This window comes from Delphinus delphis, chromosome 7 (assembly GCF_949987515.2).
Source record: "Delphinus delphis chromosome 7, mDelDel1.2, whole genome shotgun sequence".
Taxonomy (NCBI): Eukaryota; Metazoa; Chordata; class Mammalia; order Artiodactyla; family Delphinidae; genus Delphinus; species Delphinus delphis.
The window spans coordinates 9150991-9177702 of NC_082689.1; the positions used below are offsets into that span (position 1 = coordinate 9150991).

General features: G+C 37.2%; 1 protein-coding gene across 2 annotated transcripts in view; it reads right to left on the minus strand.

Annotated features, from left to right (window-relative positions):
* Positions 1–26712, minus strand: part of LOC132428314 (nuclear autoantigen Sp-100-like) — an 84091-nt gene that overhangs the window by 44249 nt on the left and 13130 nt on the right. For both annotated transcript variants that reach the window (XM_060015957.2, XM_060015956.2), the window contains exons 2-4: positions 4768–4930; positions 3448–3616; positions 1160–1243 (exon numbers count right to left, since the gene is read on the minus strand). In XM_060015957.2, the coding sequence (XP_059871940.1) occupies positions 1160–1243; positions 3448–3616; positions 4768–4930 (416 nt within the window). The remainder of the gene's footprint in view (positions 1–1159; positions 1244–3447; positions 3617–4767; positions 4931–26712) is intronic.

Sequence of the window (26712 nt, forward strand, 5' to 3'; positions counted from 1 at the left end):
AAGACAGGTCAGCGGCACCCTGGCTGAGAGCGCCTCGGCCAGGCCATCTCCCTGGGTGACCTCCACCAGCCATTCAGTAACTAGTGATGGCTTATCTTGACTCCCACGGTCATAGTGAACTTGCCTGTGTCCCCAGAGCTGCCCCTGACTGGTGGCCTTCCCTTACTTCCTGCAAAGTCCTGCTGCCTCTTCCCCACTCCCTCTTACTCCACTCCCTCCCTGTGCAGGTCTTGTTGGCCTTTCCATGAGGATTCAGTGTCTGATTCTCCACTTTCTCCAGCCCTTGGGATTCTTTTTCAGTATCTTTCCCTCTTTATATGTTTCCCTATTTTTTTTTTTTCATGGTTCTGTCTTTTCCATTAGGTTACCAGGTAGTATCCAGGGTTGCAAACACAGGCTCTGGGTTCAGAATGCCTGGGTCCATCCTTGCTCATTGACCCCAGGACGACTATTTACATGGTCTATCTAGATTTCAGCTTCCTTATCTGCAAAATGGGCACATAAGTGATAACATCATCCAATGGCACTAATCCCACAACTGCCAGAATAAATGTTCAATCAAGTGAGCTGTTAATAACTTGGTTGTTTTTGTTGTGTCTCTGACCCCTTTCTCCTTTCATTTCTTCTTTTTCTTCCTCTCTGTCTCTCAAATACCCACATCCTCTCCTCCACGTCTCTACCACTTCCTCGCTTCTGTCTCTGTATGACTGCCTTTCTCCTTAAACATTCCTGCTCTTGAACAATATCCCCCACGTTTAAATCGGTCCCTTCTTCTGCTATCATCAAGGGTCTCCTCTTTGACGTTGACCTTGGGCCCATAGTCCTTAGCCCTTCACACCTTTACACTGATCTTCTCCTACAGGAGTCTTTCTAAATCACAATTACTTCCAGGTAGTCATTCTCTTTAAATCTGGTTACTGACACCCTGGGTTCCTCTTCCTTTGTCTTGGTATTTGGGCCAACAATCTCTTGTCACAGCTACTTCTCCAGGACTCAGCCTCTCGTTCGATGCTCATATAGACATCCCTCGCCACCTTCTCCATGGTCCTTCAATATTTCTTCCTTGATTCTCAGTGTTTGCTCAGGACTCGGACTCCCACCTCCCCTTCTCCTTTTCCTCTTAGCAGATGAGAATCGCTTTTGTATTTGTCTCAATTACCTTGCTCAAGGCTTAGTGGGAGAGTAGGCCTCTCCTCCCTCTCTTCTTCATCGCTTTCTTCATGATCAATTTTCTCCTGGATTGCTGAAGAGAGGGACAGAGAAGAAGACAATTAGAGATCTCCACCAGAGACCAGGAACACCATCTCAAAATTACAAATTTAGAAATTCCTAGCCCTCGGGTCACTCAGAGCTCAGCGGGTCCCAATCTTCATGGTAAAGTTCCCCCATCATCCTTGGACAGAATAGAAGCCCCAGCAAGGGAACTGCTATGTTCCACACCCAGAACTGAGCCACTTGTATGTAAGGATAAAGGAGTCGTGGAAACATCCTGATCCTGTCAGTTATGTAAAATAAACCTCACATCGTGGGGAAAGCACATGTCAAGATAAATAAGGAAAGTGAAATGTGTTTACTGAACTGTTCAAACTGTAAGGAAGAAACAGAGACTTCCTCTGGAGAAGGGGTAGGATCCTAGAGAGATCTGTGTGTATAAAAGGGAAAGCCCAAGAGCTATAAAGATGGGACTAGGGACTTCCCTGGTGGTCCAGTGGTTAAGACTTTGAGCTCCCAATGCAGGGGGCCCAGGTTCCCATCCCCGGTCAGGGAACTAGATCCGCATGCCACAACTAAGAACCTGCATTCTGCAACTAAAAGAGCCCGCGTGCTGCCTCAAAGATCCAGCGTGCCGCAACTAAGATCTGGTGCAGCCAAATAAATAAATAAATATTAAAAAGAAATAAAAATAAAGATGGGACTAGATAAGACGAGGGTTGGGCTTAATTGTGCTGGGGAGGATGAGCGGTTCCAAAAGAGACCAAGCAGAGGGGCTGACACGTGTGGTGGGGTTACTAGACAGGGTTCCCATAGTGGTCCAGATCCCACAAAGGACACTCTGAAGCCGCAAGCAGGGAGTGCCTGTGGCAGCACTGCAGGACGTCCCCACGACTCCAGGACCAGGGACCCAGGAGGCTGCCCCAACGAGGAGAGGCCAGGACACCAGCCCAGGGCCCCTGCAGCTAGGTGACCCAGCAAGCGTAGGAGGAAGGAAATAAACCAGGGAGCCTAGGGGGTGGGTCCCTGCCAGGAGTCCGGGGAGGAGACACCAGGGGAGGCAGTGGAGCCCGGGCTGCCCCAGAGCTGATGGCAGGAGCACCTCCTGGGACAGTGCCTTCGAGGGGGTGAGATGGACAGGACTGTGAGAGCCATGGCTGCTTTGTCTTCCCCAGGACACGGGCTTCAAGCCTCAGCAAAACCAGGCGGAAGGTGCGAGGAGAACAATGGCCCAAAGTCCAGAAGAGTTGAAGGAGGGCTGTGGGCAGGCCTTGGGGGCTTCAGCACATGAGATGGAGGTGGGGACCTGGCAATAGGAGAGATGTCACGCCCTGGTCACAGTCCCCAGCCTCTAGCTTTGGCCACTGACCCGAGCTCTCAGGGACAGCAGAGTCCAGGAGGCGGCGGCAGCAACCTCCTCTAGGGGCAGGTGGATGGCAGCCAGTGTAGGTGCGAGTCACCCCAGCATTTAAAAAGCATAAATTATGCCTTCTCAGGAAAAAGTCAAGATTTAGTTTTGTATAGTACCAAAAATAGTTCCTGGAAGAGAAGAGCTTTTGTGATTATTTGAGGAGAAAAAGTGAAAAACCATTTTTCCTTCAAGGGCAGATTTGATATTGAGTCAGCTTTCTTGCTCATTACTCTGGAAATCTGGTGAAAGTGGCCTTTCTTCTGTGTTACTAAGCCAACCCTGGGTTTAGGGCTTAAAATGACCTGTGACTGGTAAATTACATGTGGATTGGGATCTATGGACTATTCTCGGGTCTTCCTTCAATGCGGTGATTCTTGTAACTCAGCTTGTCCCTCTAGGGGTCCCTAAAAGTTATGATTCTGGAGTTTTGGGGATACTGACTCCCATTGATCTGGTGTTGCCAAGCCAGGATAGATCCTGCACCCACAGCTAAGCTTGAGATGGGTAGTAGTGAACTCAGTGGACTGCTGTGTAGACCACCGCTGCCCTGTCATTTGTCCTTCTATCTAAATTGGATGCCACTGTGGCTCTGGTTGTCCTGTGAGTTGTCCTGTGAGTCTAAATGCCTAGTTAAGCAGAGCTCCAGGTTGGTGTTGTACTGTAGCCATTATAACATGAGCTTCAATTAGGCTCATGGTGTGTGTTTTGTTAACTGTTGTATCCCCACTACCCAGCACCATGTATGGCTCGTGGTATAAGCTCAATATATACTTGTTGAACAAAATTGGCCTTGAACATCAAAAGGTAGATAATAAGCTAATTACCTTTTACAAAGCTTTCATAAATGTGATTTAAATCAGGATATTCCTGCCGGTTGACCTCACTGAACACAGCTTCCAGAAGCGGCAAGTCAAATGTCTTCTCCAGCTGACTGAGAACATTGTAAACCACGCTCGACACAGGGACCAGGTTTCTACAAGAATCTTGACAGTCCTAAAAAATATTGAATGGAGAAAATATAAATACAGACTTCCACGTTACAGAAGAGCCCTAGAAAGAGATTTATGGTTAATGTATTCCAATTTCCATACATATGTATCTTTTCACATAAAGGTTTAGAATTTCTGTGTATTTGTATGGCTACTAAGTGGAACAGTAAATCCTTTCTCCTTAGAAATCCCCATTTGTGAATCTGATCTCCCCACCCTCATTTATATTAGATGTAAGAAGGAGCAATTCTGAAGAATAAATTTGGGTTCAAAGTTAATGGATATGTAGGCTTCTAAGAGCTTCGTCAAATGTTTTAGGAAGAGACTTGGCAGGTGATGAGCAGCTATTCTGTTGACTGGACAACTCCTGCCCCTTCACCAAGACTGACTTGGCCTGGAAGGGCTCAAGGAAGGCAGGTGACAGTTTCCCCTTTTGTGAACTTGACCACAGGGAAAGCATATTTGTAGGGCAAGGAGAAGAGACTTGCATCTCTGTAGCTCCAGCAACACCTATTGCTAAAATTAACCCAAATTCCAAGAGTCGAGAAATAGCATAAATAAAATAAGTAAATAAATGGAAAAAAAAAGATTCCCCCCCCCAAAAAAAACCATTGGAGAAAGAATAGCAAGCATATACCCCCCAATTTGTCCTAACAGGACATCAATTCCCTGTGGGTTTTAATGTTCTCAGATCTAACTATTTAAATTGAAGTTCATTGAAAAGAAATGCTGTGTCAATTATTATTTCATTAAATCATCTCATTTAAATTATTCATCAATTCATTAAAATTCTTTTAATTCTTAGTTTATGCTCTACTGTGTGCATTCCTACAAGGAATTAAACATCTGTGGAGCACACCTGCTTCCGATGCAGCCTGTCTCCAGTGCTACTCACCTTGATGCCAGTGGTCACTATGAGCACCATCCCTTCAGTTAGAAGCAGGACTGTCTCCAGTAATGCCTGTTTCTACTCTCCCTCTCCTTTTTTACCTTACCACAATACTTGAACAATTGCAAAAATACTTGAAAAGGTCTTCTTCTCATAGGACACTCCTCAGTTAGCTACTTGTGCCCTTACTTCTGCGTTCAGGTTATCAAAGCATAACTTAGTATGGGGCTAGTTTACCAGATTGTGATATAATAAACCTCACTTACTTCATACATTTTATTGGTGATGAGCTCACGGTCACGAAGACCCTCAAAGAAAGGAAATGTCTTTTTTATTGCAGTTGAAATCTCCACTTTATATCTTTTGAATTGCCTGAATACAGTCTCAAAGATACGCCTGTCGTCTGTGTTCTGATTTCCTATGGATATCCTAGGGAGGAAGAATACCATGTGAAAACGGTCATCAATATTCCAAGATGCTTGTGGAGGCTGTAACATTTTATATATAAAGGATAGGTTGTAAAGAACCAACATATATAAAATAAGTGGTTTCAGTAGAGACCAGAATAAATGGAATTGAAACAACAAACAATGATATAATTGAAGAAAGTGAGGAGGTTAAGAAAGACTGAAGCACAGGACTGAAAAAGTCCATTCCAGTCTGTCCCAATTAAAACCATTGTAAAGATATCTCCCCTTATCTGGTATATTTTTTAATTAAAAAAATTTTAAATTTGTACAAAATCAAGGTGGAATAAACAGAGGAATGAAAACAATGGAATAAAAAATCTAACCTTGAAAAATGTTTCTTAATTAATAACTAAGAGAAAATAAAACAAGATGTCCCCTCCTCTGATCTATAACTGTTAAGAGAAATACCATCTTGTATTATAAAACTAGTTCATAAATGATAAGATGTGGTTAAGAATATGATACGGATAAACTGAGAAATTCACAAGACTATCAGTCATTTCTTCCGGGACTTCTACTTTGTGTTAATATAAATCTTTCTGTGTTATTGTTTTATATAGTGAATCTTTCTAGACATCTGAATTTCAGAAATTGCTGCTATTTTCTGTGATAGTAATTTTAAACCTCAGCCTTTAATTCTGGTTCTTAGGTGATTATTTTATTGCTCTGATAATGTTTTAATCAATATTTTGTATTCATAAGAGTTATGAAGGCATTAGGATTCTTTGTCAAACCAGAAGAAAATTATTGTCACTTACCAGTACCCAAAACCATCAAAGAAATGACACATTATTTTGTTGAATTCTGCATAAAGAAGTTTCTGATTAAAGACTGCAGATTGAAGAGGATCATTTGTCTTTTCTTTTATTATCTCCCCCCCCCCCCCACTAAAATGCTAATGAAGGGATTGGATTCACAATGACAAGGAGATTGTCAGGGGGCAATGAGCAGATGAGAGATTGCTACCGAAATCTATAAGACAAAAACTGGTCAGAGGATCACTAATTACTGTTGTAGTTGGAGGATGCTCCCAGAGGTCAGAGAAGCAACCAGTGTACCCTGCAGCACCTGGAGAAGCAGTGGAGATCACAAGGGAGACATGGTGCTGAAAACTGTTGTGTTATTTGACAAATGAAGAACAGAACAACACACCCTTCACCCCTCAACTTGCCTCCTGACCACTTGTGCCCAGGCAGCCTCTCAGAGGGAAACATTGCTGTCCTTTCTGTCACCATATGTTAATTTTGCCTGTTCCTGGATTCCATATACATGAAAATAATACAACACATGTGCTTTGTGTCTGACTTCTTTTGCTCATCATCCATGTTGTTGGATGAACAGAAATTTGTTCTTTTTTATTGTTGAAGGTATTCCATTGTGTGGACCTACCATAATCTGTTTATTCATTTTCCTGTTTATGGACACTTGGGTGGATTCTAGTTTGGGACTAGTTTGAATAAAGCTGTTCTTCTTGTACAAGTTTTTTAGTGGCAAGATGTTTTAATTTCTCTTGTGTAAATAACTAGGAGTGGAATTGTTGGGTCATTGTGTAGGAATATGTTTAATCGTTTTAGAACCTGTCAAACTGTATTTCAAAGTCTATGTTTGACCCATTTTAGTCTATAATGTATAATGTGATATCCCCATATAGTTTTAATTCGTATTTCTTTAATGACTGATAATATTGAGCACACTTCTGTATGCTTATTGGCAATTCATAATCTCCTTTTGTGAAGTGTCTTTTCAAGTCTTTGGCCCATTTATATTATTAGATTGTCATTTATTATTTACTGATGTGTAGGAGTTTGTATATATTATGGAAACAAGTGTTTTGTTTAATATATGCATTATGAATATTTTTTCCCATTCTGTGGTTTGCCTTTCATTTTCTTGACCATGTCTTTTGACATGGTTAAGCTATCATTTTTTTCTTCTGTGGCTAATAACTTCAGTGTACTATTTAAGAAATCTTTGCCTTCCCCAAGTTAATGAAAATATTCAAAAAGTAATTTACAGTATAAGCATGGATCTATTTCTAGATTTTCTATGCTGTACTATTTATCTGTTTGTCTATCCTTGTGCCAATAGTATATTGATTTGAATACTACAACTTATAGTAAGTTTTGAAGTCAATTAGGAAAATATTGTCTTGGGTTTTCTAGGTCTTTTGTTTTTCCACATATTTTTTAAATTGGATTTGTCGATTTCTACAAGAGAAGCGTTTTAGAGTTTTATAAGGTTTGCATTGAATTTGTTGATAAATTTGGTGAAAAGTGACATCTTAACAATATTGAGCTCTAATCCATTTATTTATTTTTCCTTAATCTTGCCAGAAGTGTTTACAGCTTTCAGTATAGAAGTCATACACTTCTTTCATTAAAATATTCTTAGTTATTTTATTGTTTGAGGGGGCTACTTTAAATGATATTGCTTTTTAAATTATTTCTAACAATTGTATGAACATAGAATTGATTTTCAGAAACATTAACCATGTATTCATGACCTTCCTAAATTCATGTATTCTAGTAATATATTTGTAGATTTCCTTTGGATTTTATAGAAAAAAACAATCATGTCATCAGCAAATAAAACTCTTTTTTTTTTTTTTTTGCGATACGCGGGCCTCTCACCGTTGTGGCCTCTCCCGTTGCGGAGCACGGGCTCCAGACGCACAGGCCCAGCGGCCATGGCTCACGGGCCCAGCCGCTCCGCGGCATGTAGGATCCTCCCGGGCCGGGGCATGAACCCATGTCCCCTACACCAGCAGGCGGACTCTCAACCACTGCACCACCAGAGAAGCCCTCTTTTTTCTTTCTTGTTGCACTGGTTAAGAGTTTAAATACAATGTTGAGGAGAAATGGTGAGAATGGAATCCCTTGCCTTGTTTCCAACGTTAGAGAAAATCCATTTAGTATCGCCATCAAGTATGATGTCATACACAGACACACACACACACACACACAACTGAGGAAGTTTCTGTTTATTGCTAGTTTGCTGAGAGTTTTATCATGGACAGACGTTAAATATTATCAAATACATCTATTGAGCTATTCATATTGTTTTCCTTCTTTATTCTTTAATTTAGTGAGTCACGTTGATTGATTTCCAGAGCTTCCTCTTAAGTAGAAGCAGATAACCACAGGTCAGCAGACATTTGAAGAAAGTCTCCAATATCAGAAAGAAAGAACAACATTAAATAAGAGAAAAAGTTGCCCCAGGAGAAACAGAGATATTGTAGGAAACAGGAGAAACTTCCAAAACCTCTAATATTTTTAGAGAGATTTGAGAATACATATTGCACCCCTGGTTACAAAGAAAAAAGAACTATCAGAGAAAGAGATAGTGGCATTAGATATTTTTTTAAATTGATTTTTGGAAATTTACTAAGATTTACTAAAATGGTTGTAAAATAAAGTTGGGGAAATTTCCCACAAAATTAAATGAAGAGATTAAAAGAACAAAAAAGAATAAATTTGAAAGACAACATAGGAGAGTAAGATTAATTTAGGGGTCTAATAGCAACCTAATTAGAGTCAAGAAAGATGCGCAAGGAAATGCAGAGGAGGACCACATCAAGAGAATTATTTAAGGGGATATGTACCAGGGAGTAGAAGGACATGGATTTTGTTAAAAGGACTTAGAGAAATGAATTTTAAAAGAACCAAACCAAGACATATCACTATGAAATGCCAACATCTAAAAACAGAGAAGAGCTTAAAATATTCCAGAAAGAATTAAGAAACTGGTCACTTGTGGAGGAATGATGGCAAGAATAGCTTGAGACATCTCATCAGTAACAGATCTAGCCCTTCAAAATACAGAGTGAATCAGGACAACTTCAGACATGTAGGGTTGAGAAATTTTACTTTACAAACATCCATTTTGAGTGTTTTCCTAAAATTTTCTTTATTTCCTTTATGCATATGTCAATACGTATATTTAAGGTTTAAAAATACAGTTTATACGTGCTTTAAAATTTTTATGCAATCATTATTTTCCTTTCCATCCACATCACTGTGCCCACTCCTGCATAATCCATTTTAATCACCTTGCATGTATTCTTTCCTAAATTCTCCATAAGCATATAAATCCATCTACCTATTTCTATAACCTACCCATAACTTGCAGGGGGTTTATTCATCATATTATATTATAATATTATATAATTTTCTTTGAATTACAAATTGCCTTCTGCATCAAATTTGTCTTCACATTAATACCTTGCAAAATATTCTCTAAGTCATCTAGTGTGGTTCTAGCTTGTTTATTTATTTATTTTGTCAATGTATAATATTGAACAGCACACACCCACTCTTAGGAAAATACAATATGATGGATTTTGGAAAAACAGGGAAGTAATCCAGTAATGAGGAAGATGTGAAAATTAGAAACCAGTGGGTTCAGTAATGGATGCAAGTTGGCAGTCCAGTAACAGATGGAGAACATGAACACCTCAGATGGAACAGGTGATGATTAAAGCATATAAATAAGTGCAATGAATGACAACAATGTCATAAGGGAAGGGAGAAGGGAATTGGGAATAGTCTGCTATAGGGTACCCGTGCTACAAGGGAAGTGGTATAAAATGTGTATTGCAATCTCTAGACAACCACCAAAAACATTTAAAAAGAAGTATAATTGATATATTAATAGAAGACTAAGATGGGCTCATATAAAATGCTAAATTAAAGCTAGAGAAGGCAGAAAAAGAGGGGGGAAAAAGAGACAAAGAACAAACACAATGAATAAAGAACAGTTACAAACATGGTAATATAATCCAGTATATCAATAATTACTTTCAGTGTGAATGGCCTGAATACTCCAATTAAAAACAGAGATTGTCAAAGTGACTGAGAAAACAAGACCCAACCTTATATTGTCAATAAGAAAAAAACAAATATGAAGACATGGGTTAAGAATGGAGAAGGAGATACCATGTCAACACTAATCAAAAGAAAAATAGAGTAGCTATATTATTTCCAGAGAAAAAAAGACTCAGGACAAGAAAAAATATTAATTAAGAGAAAGACGGCATTACATGTGATAAAGGGGTCACTTTTCCAAGAAGACATAACAACTCTTAATGAGGTATTTACACATGATAAACACACAGCATCAAATTGTGTAAGGGAAAAATTGATAGAACAGTAATAGAAATAGACAAATCCACTATTCCAGTTGGATACATGAACAGCCCTCTTTTAGTCATTTATAGATCAAGCAGGTAGAGAAACCATAAGAATATAGTTGACCTGAACATCACTACCAATCAACTTGATCGGTTTGACATTTTTAGAATACTCCACCCGACCACAGCAGAATACACATACTCCTCAAGAACACATGGAATAATCACCCTTACCAAGATAGAATACACTCTGGACCATAAAACACATCTTAAATTTAAAAGAATAGAAATCATAAAAAGTGTGTTCTCAGAAAAAAGGAATTAAACTACAAATAAATAACAGAAAGGGGTGGGAAATTCCCCCAAATACACGGAGATTTAAAAATACACTCTTAAATAACACATGGGTCAAGAAAAAGTCTTAAGAGAAATTTTTAAATATTTTGAACTGAATGAAAATAAACTAAACTACAACTTATTGAAATTTGTGAGATCCTGAAAAAGTAGTGACTACAAAGAAATGAATTCCACTGAATGTATATATTATTATGTATATATTAGAAAAGAAGAAAGATGTAAAATCAATAATATAAGTTTCTCCCATTGGAAAGTGGAAAAAAAAGAGCAACTTAAGCTTAAAGCAGCAGAAGAAATGAAATAAAAGAGCAAAAAGCAATGAAAGAGGGCCTTCCCGGTGTCGCAGTGGTTGGGAGTCTGCCTGCCGGGAAGGTTCGTGGCCTGGTCCGGGAAGATCCAACGTGCTGCGGAGCGGCTGGGCCCATGAGCCATGGCCACTGAGCCTGCACGTTCGGAGCCTGTGCTCCGCAACGGGAGAGGCCACAACAGTGAGAGGCCCGCGTACCGCAAAAAAAAAAAAAAAAAAAAAAAAAAAAAGCAATGAAAGAGAAAATTCCACAAAACCTAAAACTTGTTCTTGGAAAAGATCAATAAAATTGATAAAGTTCTACCCAGGCTAACTAAAGAAAAAAAGAGAAAGAAGTCACAAATTACCAATATCAGAAGTGAAAGTAGGATCATCACAACTGATTTTATGAATATTAAAAGGATAACAAAGGAATACTCTGAACAAATCTGTTCCCCAAAATTTGATAACTTAAATAAAATTGACCAAATCCTAGAGAGATACAAACTATCAAAACTCACACAAGGAGAAACGGATAGTTTGAATAGGCCTATATTCATTACAAAATTGAATTAGTAATTAATAACTTTGAAAAAAATAAGCACGAGGCCCAGGGGATTCCACTGGTTAATCCTACCAAACATTTAAGGAAGAAATGATACCCATTCTCCACATTCTTGCCCAGAAAATAGAAGCAGAGAGAACACTTCTTAATTCCTTCTATGAGCCCAGTACTACTGCAATACCCAAAGCAGGTAAAGACAAACTACAGATCAATATCTCTCATGAATATAGATGTAAAAATCTTCAAGAAAATATTAGTAAATTGCATCCAAAAGTGTAAAAAAATATAGAGCATGACCAAGTGTAACTTATTCCAGATATGCAAGCCTGGTTCAATATTTGAAATCAATCAGTGTAATCCACCATATCAACATGTAAAACAAAAAAGTTTGGATGATCATATCAACTGATGTGGAAAAGTCATTTAACAAATTCCATCACTTTTTCATGTAAAAACCCCTAGAAAACTAGAAATCGAGAGGAACATCTTCAAAATGAGAAAGAATATCTATTAAAACATCTATAGCTAGTATCATACTTACTGTTGAAAACCTGCACACTTTCCTCCTAGGATCAGAAACAAGGCAAAGATGTCCTCTTTCACTATTCCTACTCAACACTGTACTAGAAGGCACAGCTAGTGCAAAAAAAGGAGAAAAGGAAATTTAATGTACAGAGTTTGGGAAGGAATAAAACTATCTTTGTTTGCAGATAACATGACTCTTTATGTAGAAAATCCCCAAAATTCACATGCACACAAAATCTGGAACTAATAGTTAAGTATAGAGAAGTTGCTGGACACTAGGCTAACATACAAAGATCAATTGCTTTTGTATATACCAGCACTGAAAACTCGGAATTTGAAATGCATTAAGACAATAACATTTACAATAGCACCAAAAATATTAAATACTTAGGTATGAATCTAACAAAATATATACAGAATGTATATGCAGAAAATTACTCTAGAAAGAGAAGAATTTTATTTTGCAAAATAATATAATAGTAACTACTTTGATATAAAATTTCAAATTATATAAACAGTGTTGAGCTTAGTGGTAAAGGAAAATTCTTATTAAATTATTTCTTATAAACATGAAATTCGAACAATATGATTTCAAATTCACCACTAAAAAATACAGAAACATAGATTAAAAATTATTTTGAAAATAACCACTGGTTGAGTGAAATCAGACTCTAATAAAACCTTATGAAACACTAAAAAATAATATAAAAAGGAAATAGAGCTTGCATCTTTAGAGAGTAAAAAATCAAGGAAACTAATAGGAATTTAATAACAGAAAAAAATGTATGAAAAATACATTATTAAAAACACTAAATGTAAAGTGCAAAAATAATGGTCTCAAAAGGCACAGGATTAAAAATAGAATCCAATAAGAGACACAAGAAAGACAAAGTGACAAAAAATTTGTTAAAATCAAAGATAGGCAAGTTATGGTATTCAGATATAAACAAAATAAAAAATAAGGGTATTTATTACTCATCTCAAAGCAAAATTAAAAGAAATAATGGGGCAAATGTTTTATGACTATTGAGAAACAATTCACCTCTAGTGTTTGACTCTTCACATATTCAAAAAATGATCAAAATATACAGGCTCTGGAAAAATTAGCAAGAAAGATTTATTATTTAATCTTGTGACCTAAAAAGAGAGAAAATTTTCTCTCAATGTCCTTTAAATGCATACAATACAGATATAATCTTGACCATAAATGAAGTCTCAATAAGTTATAATCAGTAGGTGCTAAATAGGCTGCATGTTAAAGAAAATAAACCACACAGAGTTTTATAAAACAAAAGAAGGACTAAGAAAAAAACTACAAACCTCAAGGGTCAGTAAGTGGTGAGAGCACCAGAATCACAACTACCTGCTGGACAATCATGAACAGGAAGATACTGGAACTCACCAAAAAAGATACTCCACATCCAAAGACAAAGGAGAAGCCACAATGAGACGGTAGGAGGGGTGCAAAAACAGTAAAATCAAACCCCATTACTGCTGGGTGAGTGACTCACAGACTAGAGAACATTTATACCAAAGAAGTCCACCCACTGGACTGAAGGTTCTGAGCCCCACGTCAGGCTTCCCAACCTGGGGGTCTGGCAATGGGAGGAAGAATTCCCTAGAGAATCAGACTTTGAAGGCTAGCAGGATTTGATTACAGGACTTTGATAGGACTGGGGGGAAGACAGACTCCACACTTGGAGGGCATACACAAGGTAGTGTATGCATCCGGACACAGGGGAAGGAGCAGTGACCCCATAGGAGACTGAATCAGACCTACCTGCTAGTGTTGCAGGTTCTCCTGCAGAGGCGGGGGGTGGCTGTGGCTCACCACGAGGACAAGTACACTGGCAGGAAAAGTTCTGGGAAGTACTCCTTGGTGTGAGCCCTCCCAGAGTCCGCCATTAGCCCCACCAAAGAGCCCCTGTAGGCTCCAGTGTTGGGTTGCCTCAGACCAAACAACCAACAGGGAGGGAACCCAGCCCTACCAATCAGCATACAAGCGGATTAAAGTTTTACTGAGCTCTGTCCAGCAGAGCAACAGCTAGCTCTATCCACCACTAGTGCCTCCCATCAGGAAACTTGCACAAGCCTCTTACACAGCCTGTCCACCAGAGGGCAGACAGCAGAAGCAAAAAAAACAACCCTGCAGCCTGTGGAACAAAAACCACATTCACAGAAAGATAGACAAGATGAAAAGGCAGAGGACTATGTACCAGATGAAGGAACAAGATAAAACCCCAGAAAAACAACTAAATGAAGTGGAGATAGGCAACCTTCCAGAAAAACAATTCAGAGTAATGATAGTGAAGATGATCCAGGACATAGGAAAAAGAATGGAGGCAAAAGTCGAGAAGATGCAAGAAATGTTTAACAAAGACCTAGAAGAATTAAAGAACAAACAGAGATGAACAATACAATAACTGAAATGAAAAATACACTAGAAGGAATCCATAGCAAAATAACTGAGGCAGAAGAACAGATAAGTAACCTGGAAGATAGAATGGTGGAATTCACTGCTGCAGAACAGAATAAAGAAAAAAGAATGAAAAGAAATGAAGACTGCCTAAGAGACCTCTGGGACAACATTAAATGCAACAACATTCGCATTATAGGGGTCCCAGAAGGAGAAGAGAGAGAGAAAGGACCAGAGAAAATATTTGAAGAGATTATAGTTGAAAACTTCCCTAACATGGGAAAGGAAATAGCCACCCAAGTCCAGGAAGTGCAGAGAGTCCCTAACAGGATAAACCCTAGGAGAAACACGCTGAGACACATAGTAATCAAACTGGCAAAAAAAAAAAAAAAAAAAAAGACCACAAAAAATTATCGAAATTAGCAAGGGAAAAATGACAAAAAAAGGTATAAGGGAACTCCCATAAGGCTAACAGCTGATTTCTCAGCAGAAACTCTACAGGCCAGAAGGGAGTGGCATGATATATTTCAAGTGATGAAAGGGAAGAACCTACAACCAAGATTACTTTACCCAGCAAGGATCTCATTCAGATTCAATGGAGAAATCAACAGTTTAAAGACAAGCAGAAGCTAAAAGAATTCAGCAGCACCAAACCAGCTCTACAGCAAATGCTAAAGGAAATTCTCTTAGTGGGAAACAAGAGAAGAGAAGGACCTACAAAAACAAACCCAAAACAATAAAGAAAATGGTAATAGGAACATACATATCAATAATTACCTTAAACGTGAATGGATTAAATGCTCCAACCAAAAGACACAGGCTCGTTGGATGGATACAAAAACAAGACCCATCTACATGCTGTCTACAAGAAACCCACTTCAGACCTAGGGACACATTCAGACTGAAAGTGAGTGGATGGAAAAAGATATTCCATGCAAATGGAAATCAAAAGAAAACTGGAGTAGCAATACTCATATTAGATAAAATAGACTTAAAAAAAGAATGTTACAAGAGACAAGGAAGGACACTACATAATGATCAAGGGATCAATTCAAGAAGATATAACAACTATAAATATATATGCACCCAACATAGGAGCACCACAATACATAAGGCAACTGCTAACTCCCATAAAAGAGGAAGTCATCAGTAACACAATAATAGTGGGGGACTTTAACACCTCATTTACATCAATAGACACATCATCCAAACAAAATTAATAATGCAACACAACCTTTAAATGACACAATAGACCAGATAGATTTAGTTGATATTCATAGGACATTCCATCCAAAAACAGCAGATTACACTTTCTTCTCAAGTGCATATGGAGCATTCTCCAGGATAAATCACATCTTGGGTCACATCAAGCCTCAGTAAATTTAAGAAAATTGAAATCATATCAAGCATCTTTTCTGACCACAATGCTATGAGATTAAAAATCAATTACAGGGGAAAAAATGTAAAAAAACCACAAACACATGGAGGCTAAACAATATGTTACTAAATAACCAAGAGATCACTGAAGAAGTCAAAAAATGCCTAGAGACAAATGACAATGAAACACGATGACCCAAAACCTATGGGATGCAGCAAAAGCAGTTCTAAGAGGGAAGTTTATAGCAATACAACCCTACCTCAAGAAACAAGAAAAATCTCAAGCAATCTAACTTTACACCTAAAGGAACTAGAGAAAAAAGAACAAAAAAACCCCAAAGTTAGCCAAAGGAAAGAAATCATAAAGATCAGAGCAGAAATAAATGAAATAGAAACAAAGAAAACAATAGCAAAGATCACAATAAAACTAAAAGCTGGTTCTTTGAGAAGATAAACAAAATTGATAAACCATTAGCCAGACTCATCAAGAAGAAGAGGGAGAAGACTCAAAACACTAAATTAGAAATGAAAAAGGAGAAGTTACAACAGACACCACAGAAATAGAAAGCATCCTAAGAGACTACTACAAGGAACTCTATGCCAATAAAATGGACAACCTGGAAGAAATGGACAAATTTTAGAAAAGTATAACCTTCCACGACGGAACCACAAAGAAATAGAAAATATGAACAGACCAATCACAACTAATGAAATTGAAACAGTGATTAAAAATCTTCCAACAAAAAAACCCCCAGGAGCAGATGGGTTCACAGGTGAATTCTATCAAACATTTAGAGAACAGCTAACACCCATCCTTCTCAAACTCCTCCAAAAAATTGCAGAGGAAGGAATACTCCCAAACTCATTCTATGAGGCCACCATCACCCTGATACCAAAACCAGACAAAGATACTACAAAAAAAGAAAATTACAGACCAATATCACTGATGAATATGGATGCACAAATACTCAACAAAATACTAGCAAACAGAATCCAGCAACACATTAAAAGCATCATACACCATGATCAAGTGGAATTTATCTGAGGGATGCAAGGATTCTTCAGTATACGCAAATCAATCAATGTGATACACCATAATAACAAATTGAAGAATAAAAACCATATGATCATCTCAATAGATGCAGAAAACCCTTTTTTTTTTTAACATCTTTATTGGGGTATACTTGCTTTACAATGGTGTGTTAGTTTCTGCTTTATAACAAAGTGAATCAGTTATAAATATACATATGTTCCCATATGTCTTCCCTCTTGCATCTCCCTCCCTCCCACCCTCCCTATCCCACCCCTCCAGGCTGTCACAAAGCACCGAGCCAATATCCCTGTGCCATGCGGCTGCTTCCCACTAGCTATCTACCTTATGTTTGTTAGTGTGTATATGTCCATGACTCTCTCTCGCCCTGTCACAGCTCACCCTTCCCCCTCCCCATATCCTCAAGTCCGTTCTCCGGTAGGTCTGTGTCTTTATTGCTGTCTTACCCCTAGGTTCTTCATGACATTTTTTTTCTTAAATTCCATATATATATGTGTTAGCATACGGTATTTGTCTTTTTCTTTCTGACTTACTTCACTCTGTATGACAGTCTCTAGGTCTATCCACCTCACTACAAATAACTCAGTTTCATTCTTTTTTATGGCTGAGTAATATTCCATTGTATATATGTGCCACATCTTCTTTATCCATTCATCTGATGATGGGCACTTAGGTGGTTTCCATCTCCGGGCTATTGTAAATAGAGCTGCAATGAACATTTTGGTACATGACTCTTTTTGAATTTTGGTTTTCTCAGGGTATATGCCCAGTAGTGGGATTGCTGGGTCATATGGTAGTTCTATTTGTAGTTTTTTAAGGAACCTCCATACTGTTCTCCATAGTGGCTGAACCAATTCACATTCCCACAAGCAGTGCAAGAGTGTTCCTTTTCTCCACACCCTCGCCAGCATTTATTGTTTCTAGATTTTTTGATGATGGCCATTCTGACTGGTGTGAGATGATATCTCATTGTAGTTTTGATTTGCATTTCTCTAATGATTAATGATGTTGAGCATTCTTTCATGTGTTTGTTGGCAGTCTGTATATCTTCTTTGGAGAAATGTCTATTTAGGTCTTCTGCCCATTTTTGGATTGAGTTGTTTGTTTTTTTGTTATTGAGCTGCATGAGCTTCTTGTAAATTTTGAGATTAATCCTTTGTCAGTTGCTTCATTTGCAAATATTTTCTCCCATTCTGAGGGTTGTCTTTTGGTCTTGTTTATGGTTTCCTTTGCTGTGCAAAAGCTTTGAAGTTTCATTAGGTCCCATTTGTTTATTTTTGTTTTTATTTCCATTACTCTAGGAGGTGGGTCAGAAAGGATCTTGCTGTGATTTATGTCATAGAGTGTTCTGCCTATGTTTTCCTCTAAGAGTTTGATAGTTTCTGGTCTTACATTTAGGTCTTTAATCCATTTTGAGCTTATTTTTGTGTATGGTGTTAGGGAGTGATCTAATTTCATACTTTTACATGTACCTGTCCAGTTTTCCCAGCACCACTTATTGAAGAGGCTGTCCTTTCTCCACTGTACATTCCTGCCACCTTTATCAAACATAAGGTGTCCATATGTGCGTGGGTTTATCTCTGGGCTTTCTATCCTGTTCCATTGATCTATCTTTCTGTTTTTGTGCCAGTACCATACTGTCTTGATTACTGTAGCTTTGTAGTATAGTCTGAAGTCAGGGAGCCTGATTCCTCCAGCTCCTTTTTTCGTTCTCAAGATTGCTTTGGCTATTTGGGGTCTTTTGTGTTTCCATACAAATTGCGAAATTTTTTGTTCTAGTTCTGTGAAAAATGCCAGTGGTAGTTTAATAGGGATTGCATTGAATCTATAGATTGCTTTGGGTAGTAGAGTCATTCTCACAATGTTGATTCTTCCAATCCAAGAACATGGTATATCTCTCCATCTATTTGTATCATCTTTAATTTCTTTCATCAGTGTCTTATAATTTTCTGCATACAGGTCTTTTGTCTCCTAGGTAGGTTTATTCCTAGATATTTTATTCTTTTTGTTGCAGTGGTAAATGGGAGTGTTTTCTTGATTTCACTTTCAGATTTTTCATCATTAGTGTATAGGAATGCCAGAGATTTCTGTGCATTAATTTTGTATCCTGCTACTTTACCAAATTCATTGATTAACTCTAGTAGTTTTCTGGTAGCATCTTGACAAAATTCAACACCCATTTATGATAAAAACTCTCCAGAAAGTGGGCATAGAGGGAACCTACCTCAACATAATAAAGGCCATATACGACAAACCCACAGCAAACATCATTCTCAATGGTGAAAAACTGAAAGCATTTCCTCTAAGATCAGGAAGAAGATAAGGATGTCCACTCTCACCACTATTATTCAACATAGTTTTGGAAGTCCTAGCCACAGCAATCAGAGAAGAAAAAGAAATAAAAGGAATCCAAATTGGAAAAGAAGAAGTAAAACTGTCACTGTTTTTAGATGACATGATACTATACATAGAGAATCCTAAAGATGCCACCAGAAAATTACTAGAGCTAATCAATGAATTTGGTAAAGTTGCAGGATACAAAATTAATGCACAGAAATCTCCTGCATTCCTATGCACTAATGATGAAAAATCTGAAAGAGAAATTAAGGAAACACTCCCATTTACTGTTGCAACAAAAAGAATAAAATACCTAGGAATAAACCTACCTAGGGAGACAAAAGACCTGTATGCAGAAAACTATAAGACAATGATGAAAGAAATTAAAGATGATACAAACAGATGGAGAGATATACCATGCTATTGGATTGAAAGAATCAATATTGTGAAAATGAGCATACTACCCAAAGCAATCTACACTTTCATGAAATCCCTATCAAATTATGAATGGCATTTTTTTCAGAACTGAACAAAAAATTTTAAAATTTGTATGGAGACACAAAAGATGCTGAATAGCCAAAGCAGACTTGAAGGGAAAAAAACGGAGCTGGAGGAATCAGACTCCCTGACTTCAGACTATACTACAAAGCTACAGTAATCAAGACAGTATGGTACTGGCACAAAAACAGAAATATAGAACAGGATAGAAAGCCCAGAGATAAACCCACACACCTGTGGTCAACTAACCTATGACAAAGGAGGCAAGGATATACTATGGAGAAAAGACAGTCTCTTCAATAAGTGATGCTGGGAAAACTGGACAGCTACATATAAAAGAATGAAATTAGAACACTCCCTAACACCATAAACAAAAATAAACTCAAAATGGATTAGAGAACTTAATGTAAGACTGGACACTATAAAACTTTTAGAGGAAAACATAGGAAGAACATTCTTTGACATAAATCACAGCAAGATCTTTTTTGATCCACCTCTAGATTAATGGAAATAAAAACAAAAATAAACAAATATGACCTAATGAAACGTAAAAGCTTTTGCAAAGCAAAGAAAACTACAAACAAGATGAAAAGACAACCCTCAGAGTGGGAAAAAGTATTTGCAAAAGAATCAATGGACAAAGAATTAATCTCCAAAATATACAAACAACTCATGCAGCTGAATATTACAAAAACTAACAACCCAATCCACAAATGGGCAGAAGACCTAAGTAGACATTTCTCCAAAGAAAACATACAGATGGCCAAGAAGATGAAAATCTGTTCAACATTAGTAATTATTAGAGAGATGCAAATCAAAACTACAATGAGGTATCACCTCACGACAGTCAGAATGACCATCATCAAAAACTCTACAAACAATAAATGATGGAGAGGGTGTGGAGAAAAGGGAACCCTCTTGCACTGTTGGTGGGAATGTATATTGATACAGCCACTATGGAGAACAGTATGGAGGTTCCTTAAAAAACTAAAAATAGAACTACCATATGACCCAGCAATCCCACTCCTGGGCATTTATCCTGCGAAAACCATAATTCAAAAAGATACATGCACCCCAACGTTCACTGCAGCACTATTTACAATAGCCAGGACAGGGAAGCTACCTAAATGTCCATCAACAGAAAAATAGATTAAGAAGATGTGGTACGTATATACAATGGAATATTACTCAGCCATTAATAAGAATGAAATAATGCCATTTGCAGCAACATGGATGGACCTGGAGATTATCATACTAAGTGAAGTAAATCAGACAGAGAAAAACAAATATGATATTTCTTTATGCAGAATCTAAAAAATGTGATACAAATGAACTTATTAACAAAACAGAAGCACACTCACAGACTTAGAAAACAAACTTATGGTTACCAAAGGGGCAAGGTGGGGGGAGGGATAAACTGGGAGTTTGGGATTGACATATACACACTCCGGTATTTAAAATAGATAACCAACAAGGATCTACTGTATAGCACAGGGAATTCTGCTAAATATTCTATAATAAGCTAAATGGGAAAAGAATTTGAAGAAGAATAGATACATGTGTATGTATAACTGAATCACATTGCTGTATACCTAAAACTAACACAACATTGTAAATCAACTATACTCCAATATAAAATAAAAATTAAAAAAAAATAAAATGACAAGCAAAAAAAGTCTGAATAATATTCCATTATAAGTGTATTCCACATATTCTTTTTTTTTTTTTTTTTTTTGCGGTACGCGGGCCTCTCACTGTTGTGGCCTCTCCCGTTGCGGAGCACAGACTCCGGACGCGCAGGCTCAGTGGCCATGGCTCACGGGCCCAGCCACTCCGCGGCATGTGGGATCTTCCCGTACCGGGGCACGAACCCGTGTCCCCTGCATTGGCAGGCGGACTCTCAACCACTGCACCACCAGGGAAGCCCCAGTTGAATTTTTAATAAACAAACAGGTGTATATTATTCTCTCAATGTCAGGAGTTATTTGGTATCTTTTCTCAAGCTAAAAACTGAAACTTGATATTATTTCTCTCCTCTCTCTTCCTATTCCCATCATAAACTTTCTGAGTCTTTGTGGTCTGAAAATATCTTCATTTTACTTTCATACCTGCATGAGTACTTGTGTATGTTTAGAATTAAGGTTCAAAATTATTTTTCACTTAAAAATTAGGACATTTTCCTTCATTGTCTTCCTGCGTTCAGTGTCACATATGAAAATTGCAGCTTCCATCAGGTTTTCATTCCTTGTATGTCCATTGCTTTTACTTTCTGGAAACTTTATGATTTGTTTGTTATCTGCGATATTCTAGATTTTCACTAGAATGGTGAAATCCTAGGTATGGGGTTTAAAAATTCATTCTCTGTAATGATGGGACTTTTAAGTCTAAAGTTCTAGCTTCCATTCTGAGAATTGTTTTCCCCTCTTTTTATTTCATGTCCTCATTCTCATTCTTTCTCTTCTTCTGAAATTCCATTGGCAGAATGTTGAAACATCAGATTATGCAGTATATCTTAATTTTTTCACATTTTCCAGTTCTTCTAACTAACCTTACTTCAACTGAGTCTATTCAGCTAACACACTTACCTTTGTTTTTATAAAAAAATTTTTTTAATGAGTTATAATTTATATACCATAAAATTTGGCTGTTTTAAGTTTACAATTCAATGATTTTTAGTTAATGTACAGAGTTCTGCAATCATGAACACAATCCAAACTTAGAACATTTTTATTACCCCAGAAAGTTTGCTCATGGCTATTTGCTGTTGATTCCTATTCCCCAGCTCCAGGCAACCACTACTCTACTACCTGTCTCTGTATATTTCCTTTTTCTGGACCTTTCATATAGATGAAAGCAAAGATTATATGGTCTTTTGCAACTAACTTTTTTCACTGAGCATAATGTCTTCAGGTTTCATCCATGTTGCCTCATGTATTAGTATTTCATTCCTTTTTATTGCTGAGTAGAATTATCACATTTTATTTATCCATTCACTAGTAATGGACATTTGGATTGTTTCCACTTTTGGCTATTATGGAAAATGCTGCCATGAATATTTGCACACAAGTCTTTTTGTGGACATATGTTTTTATTTCTACATAGCTACCTAGGAGTGGAATTATTGGGTCATATGATAACATTATTTTAGCTTTTTAAGAAACTGTTTTACAGTGCTTCCAAAGAACCATTTTACATTCCTACCCCTAGGGATGTAAGGGCTCTAGTTTTTCCACTATCTTGCTAACCCTTTATGTCTTTGATTATAGCCAATCCAGTGGGTATACATTGGCATTTTGTTTTGATTTTAATTTGCTTTTCTCCCTAATGGCTAATGATGTTGAGCATTTCACATGTTTATTACCTTCCATATGGCTCCATGGAGAAATATCTATTCAAACCATTGGCCCATCTTTTAATTGGACTGTTTGTCTAATTATTGAGTTGTAAGAATTCTTTACATATCCAGGTGCAGTTGTTCATTACAAATATGATTGGTTAATATTTTCTTCCAGACTGGGATTAGTCTTTTATTTTCTTAATGATGTCTTTTGAAGCACAAAAGATTTAAGTTTTGTGAGCTCTGATTTATCAACATATTATTTTATGAATCATGCTTTTTGTGTTCCCACTACCTTTTTGTCTAACCCAAAGTCACAAAGATTTTTCTTCCATATTTTCTTCTAAAAGTTTTATCATTTTCTAAATTTGGAGTTTGGGATTAACAGATATACATTACTATATATAAAGTAGATAAACAAAAAGGACCTACTGTATAGCAAAGGGAACTATATTCAATATCTTGTAATAACCTATAATGGAAAAGAATCTGAAAAAGAATATATATGTATATGTGTATATATATATATATATATATATATATATATATATATATATATATAAAACTGAATCACTTTGCTGTACATCTGAACCATTATAAATCAACTATACTTCAATAAAAAAATGAAAATTAAAAACAAGTTTTATCATTTTCACTCTCACACACACCCAGCTACACAATTTGTGGGACCCAGGGAAAAAGAAATTAGGGGGACCCTTGTTTACAAACCATTAAGAATTTCAGGACAGTGAAAGCAGAGCAGTAAACCAAGTGCAAGGCCTTGTGCATCTGAATAAGATGCATGGCCCTGAATCTGGCCCTGCTCTTACATTTTGTCTTTGATCCATTTTGAGTTGATTTTTGCAAATGGTGTGAGGTAAGGGTATAAATTAATCTTTTTGCATGTGGATATCCAAATGTTCTAGCACCATTTGTTGAAGAGATGATCTTTTCCTCCTTGAGTTGCCTTGGCACTTCTGTTGAAAATAAATTGACCCAAAACATCAGTGTTCATTTCTGCACTCTCAATTCTGTTCCATTGATTCTAGATCTATCTTTATGCCAGTGCTTTAATTGTCTTTATTAATGTAGCTTTATAAAAGTATTAGAATCAGGAACTGTAAGTCTTACAACTTTTTCCTTTTTAAGATCATTTTCACTATTCTGGGTCCTTTGCATTTCCACACAAATTTTAAGATCAACTTCTCAATTTCTGCGAAAAGGCCTGCTGGGATTTTGATTTTGCATTGAATCTGCAGATCAGTTTGGGAAGAATTGCCATCTTAAAAATACCGAGTCCTCCAATCCATGAACTGTAATTTTCTATTTATTTCGATATTTAATTTTTCTTACAATGTTTTGCAGTTTGGGCATATAAGTCTTATGTTACATTTGTTACGTTTATTCCTAAATATTTTATTATTTTGCTTACTTTTATTTCTGTAAAACAACTTTTAAATTTCTAAGTTTCATAGTTAATTGTTTTATAGAAGCAGTATTATCTCATAAGCTGTGGGAGCATTGAATATACTTATATATATAGTCTTGAAGTCTTGTTCAGTTGGCTCTATTATTTCTATTTCCTCTGATGTTACCAAGAAATGATAAAAGAAGGATCTGAAGGGACCTGGTGTAACCCGGACACTCTTCACTAAGTCATTGTTAACAGCCTGGGGCATAGCATTCCATGCCTTTCCCATCACTTGTTCCAAACTTTACCACAAGTAAAATATTTTTATTACTTTGACTTATATAAAAATAGGGGCATTTTATATATATATATATATATATATATATATATATGTATATATATATATATATATATATTTTTTTTTTTGGCTACATTGGGTCTTCATTGCTGCGCGCAGGCTTTCTCTAGTTGTGGCGAGTGGGGGCTATTCTTCATTGTGGTGTGCAGGCTTCTCATTGTGGTGGCTTCTCTTGCTGTGGAGCACAGGCTCTAGGTGCACAGGCTTCAGTAGTAGCAGCACATGGGCTCAGTAGTTGCAGCATGTGGGCTCAGTAGTTGTGGCTCGTGTGCTCTAGAGTACAGGCTCGATAGTAGTGGCACACGGGCTTAGCTTCTCCCCGGCATGTGGGATCTTCCCAGACCAGGGATCGAACCCGTGTCCTCTGCATTGGCAGGTGGATTCTTAACCACTGTGCCACCAGGGAAGTCCTGGGTCATGATATATTAATCTGAACTTGTTTTTATTCATTAATAAAACTATGCCCTTCTATCCAAATTATTAGAAATAAATAGGTATGTAATACTCTAGCAATATGTATTTACCATAATTTACTCAACCATTCAGCTCAATGGACAATCAGATTTTTTTCAGATTTAGAGGTCAGTGTTATGTAGTCATTGTTCTATTTTGCTATCAAAAAACAATGCTTCAATAAAGACATTTGTACTTACGGGCATCTAACCAATTTATTTGTGCTTTGTGTGCATCAAGTACTCAAGAAAAATCAAGGGACAAAATAGACAAATTTCCTATGCTATGGCATATGCATTTTGGGAGAAGACAGTCAATGATTAAGACAATAAACACTAAATAAAATAAAAAAGTAATTAATTTAGTATGTTAGGGAGTGATAAGGACATAGACAATAAAAATAGAGCCAGATTAGGAGGTTGGGAGTATGCAGGTTGGGTGGGGGGCTGTGGCTGTGATTTTGAGTAGGTTGGTCAAAACAGTCCTCATTGAGAAGGTGACCTGGAGCAAGGATTTTAAGAAGATGGAAAGTTAGTTCAGTAATAGGTATCTGGACAAAGAATATATCACACAGAAGTGAGAGCCAGCACCATGTTCCTAGAGCTGTAGTATGCCTAGTGTAGTCAAGAAACAGCAAAGAGTAGTGTGGCCAGAGAGAAGTGAGGTAGAGGACAGGAGAGAAGGGCTGGATCGTTTCAGGTCCTCTGAACACTCTTAAGGACTTGGCTTTTACTTTGGGGGAAATAGGGAGTCACTGAAAGTTCTGGAGCTTTTGTATATGCATATTGGTGTTTTTATTTTCACAGGATAGGTTCCAAAAGTAGGACTGACTGCTGGGTTAAGCTGTAGTGTATCTTAAAATTTAGTAGATATTGCCACATCTTTCCTGAAAAGGCTCTAGCAATTCATGCTCAACCCAGCAATAAATGTCTGTTTCTCTGAATCTTCTCCCACACTGCAGTGTCATTTACGAAGTTATGTTTGCCAATCTAAGGGGTGAGAAATGGTTTCTCACTACCATTTAATTTGTATGTATTCATATGTTTATTGCACATTTTTATTTTCTCTTCTCTAAGCTTTCTGTTCAAGTCCATTTTCTTTGGAGTTATTTGTCATATTTTATCAGTGGGCTGTGGTCTGTGTATATCAGATATATTAAGCCTTTGTTATATGTGTTGAAAAATTTTTCTACATTGTCTTTTAATGTCTGTATTGTTTTTTTACATTAATTCTATTAAATCTTCCTCTACCTACTTTCTTTTTTTTAACTAATTTTTATTGGAGCATAATTGATTTACAGTGTTGTTAGTTTCTGCTGTGCAGCAAAGTGAATCAGTTATACATATACATATATCCACTCTTTTTTAGATTCTTTTCCCATATAGGTCATTACAGAGTATTGTTTTCTCCAGATATAGGCCCAGGAGTGGGATTGCTGGGACATATGGTAGTTCTATTTTTAGTTTTTAAAGGAACCTCTGTACTGTTCTCCCTAGTGGCTGTACCAATTCACATTCCTGCCAACAGTGCAAGAGGGTTCCCTTTTCTCCACACCCTCTCCAGCATTTATTGCTTGTAGAGTTTTTGATGATGGCCCTTCTGACTGGTGTGAGGTGATATCTCATTGTAGTTTTGATTTGCA